General features: G+C 39.0%; 1 protein-coding gene across 2 annotated transcripts in view; it reads right to left on the bottom strand.

The window, feature by feature from the left end:
• The window catches only part of DENND2C (DENN domain containing 2C), a 77,824-nt gene that overhangs the window by 21,616 nt on the left and 48,237 nt on the right, over positions 1–7,971 (bottom strand). For both annotated transcript variants that reach the window (XM_017524236.2, XM_017524235.2), the window contains exons 7-8: positions 3,136–3,180; positions 416–603 (exon numbers count right to left, since the gene is read on the bottom strand). In XM_017524236.2, coding sequence (XP_017379725.1) covers positions 416–603; positions 3,136–3,180 — 233 coding nt within the window. The remainder of the gene's footprint in view (positions 1–415; positions 604–3,135; positions 3,181–7,971) is intronic.

Raw genomic sequence — 7,971 nt, 5'->3', positions numbered from 1 at the left:
AAAAAAAAAAAAAAAAAGTAAAGTAACTGCTTAAAGTCTTAGAACTAATAAGTAGCAAATGCAGAGTTTTGGCACAGAGTCCATGCTCTAAACCACTACCCTATTCTGTCACATTTATTATTCCCCTCCTTAAGGATGAGAAAACAGGTTTTGTAACTTGTTAAAAATTATTGAGTGGTAGAGCCAAAAACAAAAACAAAAACAAAACAAAAACCTCACTAGGAAAATGAGCTTGTTCTGTTTTGCTGGGTTACAGCGCACACCTAACATAAGATGTTTTCAAGGCCACCAGATCCTACCACAAGTACAGTATTGGTAAAAGATGGTTGAGATAACAAAACCAAGAGGACAGGAAATAAATGTACACAGAGACACAGGAACGTTCATGAATGCCTCTTGGCCTCCTTGTACCCACCTTGCCAGGGAATTGTTGTATGACCTGGGGAATATAGCTTATTCCTGATGGTTTCTTCTGTAGAGACACTACCACAAAAAGTTCAAACAGCTGCTGCTCCTGTAATTCAATAAGATCCCGCTCCAACGTCTGGTAGTGAGGATTCCTCTTGGAAGACTGTTGCAGTTGTGCTAAACGTTTATGGCGATCTGTAATGAAATTGTGGAGGGATGTTTTTCCTCTATAGCCCTACCCTCCTTCTAGCACCCAGATGTCATGACCCACACAGGATTAATCTTCACACAGTCACTGCTGAATGAATGTTGAATGACCAGTATCTGCCACAGAGACATACCTGTTAGGGCTATGACATACTAGGGGAATAAGTGCAGACCCTCACAAGTGCACAGGGGCCTCACTCTGCTTCTAGCTAGCAATGGGACTGGCATTCCATGTGTCAACCAATACACTATGTATGTCCCAACAAATAATCTATGCTATCTCATCTTTCATAGCACCATACCAGGACACATGGAAAATGTCACGAAAAAGTGCTAGTCTGACAACAGATGCCACTGCTGGGAATGTCATGAAATAACAGGGTGGTAGGGGGCAGAGATATGATAAAAGAATTGAGTCCTATAGAGGGTAAGTACAGAAAGGGGTGAGTTTGATAATTTTTTTTTTTTTGAGATGGAGTTTCAATCTTTTTGCCCCAGCTGGAGTGCAATGGCGTGATCTCAGCTCACCGCAACCTTCACCTCCCAGGTTCAAGGGATTCTTCTTCCTCAGCCTCCCTAGTAGCTGGGATTACAGGCATGTGCCACCACGCCCAGTTAATTTTGTATTTTTAGTAGAGATAGAGTTTCACCATGTTGGTCAGGCTGGTCTCGAACTCCTGACCTCAGGAGATCTGTCCCCCTCAGCCTCCCAAAGTGCTGGGATTACAGGTGTGAGCCACCATGCCTGGCTGAGTTTGATAAATTAAAACAAAAATTATCCTCACACTGAAGAAACTGTCCAGTTCCCCTCCCTCCTTGCCATATATTACTAACAATGACTATCTGCTTGTGTCAGCAAACGGTGCTACATGCAAAAGAAGAAAATGAAGTGGAAGAAGACACCCATTAAATGCAGACTTTTTTTCAAAAGAATAAAATTATGGAAGCATACTATTTAAACACTCATAGCAATACCACTCAAAACTGGATAGTACCTATCCTCTATTCTCATTTATCTGTAAATTTTGAGCAATCTGGAGAAGTACCCACTGAAGGAAACTGTGGACTGGCAGAAGAAATAGGCTGTATGTCCCAGTGATTTGCTTATGTGTCATTCTGAGCCACTGATAGACTTAACCTCTAATTGTCTTTTCTTTCTTTTTGATATAATGCATTCTGTCCCTAAAAAGTTATACTATAGATCAAAACATTAAGAGCATTTAAAAAAATGCTTCTGGGAGTGGCCCCCCAGAATTATCCAGCACATTCAATACTCTAGGCAAAGCTTTACTTACCCGAAAAGGTTCAGTTCAAGTCAAGAAAATTTTAGGTCCTGTTTCTCAGTAGTAACAGCACTAAATTAGTCATCTTTACACATCTAGGCTGAACCTGATGATTATTAAGTTTCACCTTCAGTCAGGCTATGGAATCAAACACCTGAAGCAATTCAGGCCAGTGGAGGGAGCACAAGACTATTAATCATAAAATTAGGGTGTGAGGCTTGGAACTGGAACTACCCTGTACTCAGCTTTAATAATTCATGTCTTCTACTTTTTCCATGCCTTAGTATGTCAGTCACTTAAATAGGAACTAGATAACTTGCTGTGATAACTAGATACCATCATCATTAGATGAAGGCTGAAGGCACCATGAAGCGCTTGGACAAATGTAGTTGGAAATGCACAGTGCATTCTATATTCTACTAGAAAGTAAACAGCACAATAATCAGGAATACAAATGCCTAGGAATAACAAATAGATGTTTCCTTTTTCTTTTTTTTTTTATTTTTTATTTATTTATTTTTTTGAGACAGAGTTTCGCTCTTGTTACCCAGGCTGGAGTGCAATGGCGCGATCTCGGCTCACCGCAACCTCCGCCTCCTGGGTTCAGGCAATTCTCCTGCCTCAGCCTCCTGAGTAGCTGGGACTAAAGGCACGCGCCACCATGCGCAGCTAATTTTTTGTAGTTTTAGTAGAGACGGGGTTTCACCATGTTGACCAGGATGGTCTTGATCTCTTGACCTCGTGATCCACCCACCTCGGCCTCCCAAAGTGCTGGGATTGATTACAGGCTTGAGCCACCGTGCCCGGCCAATGTTTCCTTTTTCAATGTCAGAGATACCAAAGTTACTTAAATAATTACACTTGAGCGACTATAAAAAATCAGATATTTACTGCTAAGTATTCATCTCAGAGGATGATTCACACACTCTGTTTTGGCTGCTGGGAAACTACTGCATATATGTCTGGACATGCAGCTCTCTGCTGCTCCCCTAAGAATATTCCATCGAAAGAACCACACTGTTTTGCCTCGCTCCACTATGGGAGACTTTTAATGCTGTCAAACATCTGACAAAGTACTGTTTAATTCCTCAAACCTCAATAGGTTCTGAAAATAAGGAAATCAACTACAAAATGAAACCTCACGTGGGGAAAACTATGCTTAGTCACAAAGGTAGGTGCCACTCCACCTAAACCATGATCATCACAAGAACGGGAGCAGCCCCATTGACTCACTCACTCTTTGGCAGATACTCAGCATCACTTTCGTTCCCACTGGTTTCACCTGAAAAAAGAGAAAGAGTTTCCATTTGTATTGTCCAACAGTAGGAAGTACATAAGGACGAGAACAACGTAAACCCACAGACCTGGGGACTTGGAGTAAGGAATAATAAAGCTGCTGAGTCTTTCTCCAAACCACTTGGTTGTATCAGGTTAGGAGAGTTACTAAAAGAGAGTAAGAGGCTCAAAGAAGAAATTACTACATCTTCTTCCCACACCCTATTTCACTCCTCGGCTCCCCTCTCATCCCCAATTCTAGAAACTAATTGCATTTCAGATCAGTTTTAAGAAGTCTAGTTTAGAGTGGATTCTATTTCTATATTCACATACTTGTCTGTATATTCCAAATAAAGTATCAAAGGTAAACACAACAAGGGCTAAACAAAAATCTAAACACCAACCAGACTCAAAATTTAGAATAATAGGAAAACATGGGAACTAGGAGATATTACTAAGTCAGTCAGTCTACCTCTTCTATGATGTCTCTAAACTACTTCTAGTCCACATTGATCTTTCCTTTACTGTGAATTCTCATAGTACTCACACTGCTTTGAACTATTCTTACTTTCCCCAGTCAGGTTTTAAGTATTTTGAGCATAGGGGCTATGTTGTTTTCACAAGGGAGTGTTTTGTATAATTCTGGGCACACAGACAATACACACACACACACACACACACACACACACACACACACACAGCAGCTTTTAAAATAAATAAATGAATGAAACATTTCTAGATTAAGTTTGAAAAGTTAAAGCAAAATAGAAATGCAAAGAAAGGGAAAACCTTTAAATGTATCAGAAAAAATAAGGTCTAGAAGTCATAAGTGAAATTTGATTATATAAACTTGTATCTAATTTAAGAATCAGTATTAAACTCAAAAAGTGAACATAAACTTAGAAAACATTTGTAAACACATTGCAGATACAAGGCTAAGTTTCTTAATATTCAAAGAACTGTTAGAAATCAAGAAGAAAAAGCACAACAGAGAAAGGAAGAAAGGGTGAGAATAGGCAATTCATAGAAAAAGATTTATAAATTGTTGATAAACATGAAAATGCCCAAAATCATAATGAAATAAATGTAAATTAAAACAATAAACAAGACATACATTTCATCCGTGATATTGCCATAAAAGGCAAACCACCATGGCACGTGTATACCTAGGTAACAAACCTGCACATTCTACACATGTCCCCAGAACTTAAAGTATAATAAATAAATTTTTGAAAACACACACACACACACACACACACACACACACACACAGACACAGACACATACACAAAGAGACTTAGTAAGTAAGGTGTGATCTTGGCTCACTGCAACCTCCACCTCCCAGGTTCAAACAATTCTCGTGCCTCAGCCTCCCGAGTAGCTGGGATGGCAAGCATGAGCCACCATACCCAGTTAATTTTTGTGTTTTTGTAGAGACAGGGTTTCACCATGTTGCCCAGGCTAATCTCAAACTCCTGAGCTCAAGTGATCCACTTGCCTCAGCCTCCCAAAGGGCTGGAATAACAGGTGTGAGCTGCCATGGCTGGCCACTAGCTAAATAAAATTATTTTACATCTATGCAATGAAATGTGGATCTCTACATGTTGATACTGAAGGAGCTCTGAAATACATTAATTAAGGTTTTTTAAAAAGGAAGGCATACAAAGCCTGAATAGTGTAAGAGTATTTGTGTAGAAAATGCATTTGCATGCACTTAAAATTTTCTAGGTGTGCAAGAAGGAGGCTTGGAAAACTCTGGCCTTTCATTTTATAATAAGGAATAAGAGAACATTAAAATAAATGCTGCCTATTCTTAAGACAGGTGGGAAAGACCCATAAGAGATGTCACAGAAAAAACGCTTATTTAAATATAGCATATTACATGTGTTTTATAACTCAAAATTAACCACCATGACAAAAAGTATGGTGTGACTATAAAATATTATTCAGAGGAAGAAACAAACACTGTGAGCTCCTGGTCCTACCTATAGTCTTAGCACCAGGTACCTCTTAGAAACTTAGGAAGTGTTTGGAAAGAAAGAAAAGAAAGAAGAAAGGGAGAAAGGCAATATAACCAGAAAAGCCCTTATAAAAGATCATTTAATTGGCTTTAATATATTTACATCTATGAGTTTTGAGGACCTATATTCTAAGACAATGATGAAGGTTAGGGGGATTATGAGCCAAGAGAAAAATCTACTGAGAACCCACAGGGATCGAAAAAATACCAGGTTGTCCTCTTTTAATATGAGACTTCAACATACAAAATTATAATGACAGAATTGAAGAAGGTGGATCAGTCATTTTGAAATCCTGAAAACTGAAAGTTAAGAAATATTTAGGGCCAGGTGTGGTGGCTCATGCCTATAATCCCAGCACTTTGGGAGGCTGAGGAGGAAGGATCGCTTGAGCCCAGGAATTCAAGAACAGCCTGGGCAACATGGTTAAATTTTGCCTTTACAAAAAATTAAAAATTAGCTGGGTGTGGTGGGCATGAACTTGTGATCCCAGCTACTCAGGAGGCTGTGGTGGGAGGATTGCTTGAACCCAGAGGCTGCAGTGAGCTGTGTTTACATCATTGCATCCCACCCTGTGTGAAGAGTGAGACACTGTTTCAAAAAAAAAAAAAAAACTGAAGAAATATTTAGGTTGGAATATATTCAGTAAACGCTAGCATGGACTTCAGAGTAGGTGCAGATCATTATCTGTTGTATTAGGCATTGTTGATAGACAGACAAAAGCTTAAGGAGGGAAATGAAAATCTGAGAACTGTGATGATAAAGCTGGGAGATCCTCAGGCACAAGAGAAATTCCTCTGGTGCACTGGAAGAGTTGGTCACGGAGGTAGGTAAAGGTAAATGCTTATTTTCTTTGAGCCATGAATGAAGTGCTACAGTAGGGAGGCTGCTCCTTTTTTCTTAACTTTTGTTTTGGACAGCAGAAGTTGGCTAGAACTTGAAGGATTTTTTCTTTTTCTTTTCAACATTAATACAGTTAAAAAAATTTTTGATTACTCAAAAATTTGTCTTAGAGCCAAATTTACTAAAATGTTCCTAATTCATAAGGCATAGACATACAAATAAATTAAAGGCTTGGTAATAACCTACTTAGAAATACCTGAAGAGTGGCCAGGTGCAGTGGCTCATATCTGTAATCCCAGCACTTTGGGAGGCCAAAGTGGGCAGCTCATGAGGTCAAGAGATCAAGACCATCCTGACCAACATGGTGAACCCCATCTCTACTAAAAAAAAATACAAAAATTAGCTGGGTGTGGTGTCATACTCAGGAGGCTGAGGCAAGAGAATCGCTTGAACTCGGGAGGCGGAGGTTGCAGTGAGCCGAGATCGCGCCACTGCACATCGGCCTGGAGACAGAGCGACACTGTCTTAAAAAAAGAAAGAAAGATAGAAAACAACACCAACAACTACAACAAAACCAAAAAAAGAGATACCTGAGGAGTAGTTATGAATAGACTGCTGTTAATCTGAGAAAATGTTAATGTTTTGCAAGCACTTGTCCTGGCCCCAATGTCATGATAATTTACATAATTTGCAATTTAAAATTTATTTCCTTATCTATAAAACAATGAAAATACTATCTGCCACAGAATTATTTAGGAAATTAGTAATAATGCATCGGAAAAGATGCAGCACAATATCTGGTACTAGTTTTCATTTTCTATATCTAGTTTTAAATGACACACAAAAAAACCTTTGACAATACCATTGCTGAAGATAAGGAAATACGTGGAGAAGAGATGATTAAACTGCTAAAAATCAAGATTTATGAGAAAATTGACTGTTGATTATAGAAAAAGACAAGACTTTGTGGAGTCATGCTCCTTGATTCAAATCTATGCTTCCTCCTCTGTCTTAGCTTGTTTGTAAAATTATGATAGTCCCTACCTCCTAGTATTGTCATATGTTATACATGAAATAAAATATGTAGAGAAACTATTACTTCATTCCACAAATGGTAGCTACTATTAATAACAATGATCAAAAAAACAAAAATGACCAAAAGTATTTCTTCCCCAGAGAAGATTGAAACATGTTTTAGTAACTGCCTCTCAAAATATGAAAACTCACATTAAAAACAGTGACCAGTTGATTTTGATCAGCACATAGTCAGAAAGAGACTTAATATATAACTCAGAAGATTTTATTTTCAGATAATAAGTTGTTAGAATATAAAATAGATTTTTAAAGGTAATTAAGAAAATTCTGGCTGCGTTTGGTGGCGCATGCCTGTAATCCTAGCACTTTGGAAGGTCGAGGCAGGCAGATCATTTGAGATCAGGAGTTCAAGACCAGCCTGGCCAACATGGTAAAACCCCATCTCAACTAAAAATACAAAAAATTAGCTGGGTGTGGTGGCATGCGCCTGTAATCCCAGCTCCTCAGGAGGATGAGGCAGGAGAATTCCTCAAACCTGGAAGGCGGAGGTTGCAGTGAGCTGAAATCTCACCACTGCACTCCAGCCTGGGTGGCAGTATCAAAAAGAGGAAGAAAAAAAAAAGAAAATTCTGTCTTTAGAAGTCCGCAAAAAGAAAAAATATTCTTTGCTATGACTTAGCTGTTGTTTCTCACTGAGGAACTTAGAAACAAAACTTGCTAAAAAAAACCCTGTCTCTATCAAACATACAAAAAATTAGCCAGGGATGGTGGTGGGTGCTTGTAATCCCAGTTGCTTGGGAGGCTGAGGCAGGAGAATCACTTGAACCAGGGAGGTGGAGGTTGCAGTGAGCTGAGATCATGCCACTGCATTCTAGCCTGGGCAACAAGAGTAAAACACCATC

Source organism: Cebus imitator, unplaced genomic scaffold (genome assembly GCF_001604975.1).
Source record: "Cebus imitator isolate Cc_AM_T3 unplaced genomic scaffold, Cebus_imitator-1.0 Scaffold32, whole genome shotgun sequence".
In the NCBI taxonomy this organism is placed as follows: domain Eukaryota; kingdom Metazoa; phylum Chordata; class Mammalia; order Primates; family Cebidae; genus Cebus; species Cebus imitator.
This window is presented reverse-complemented; position numbering and strand designations above follow the sequence as displayed.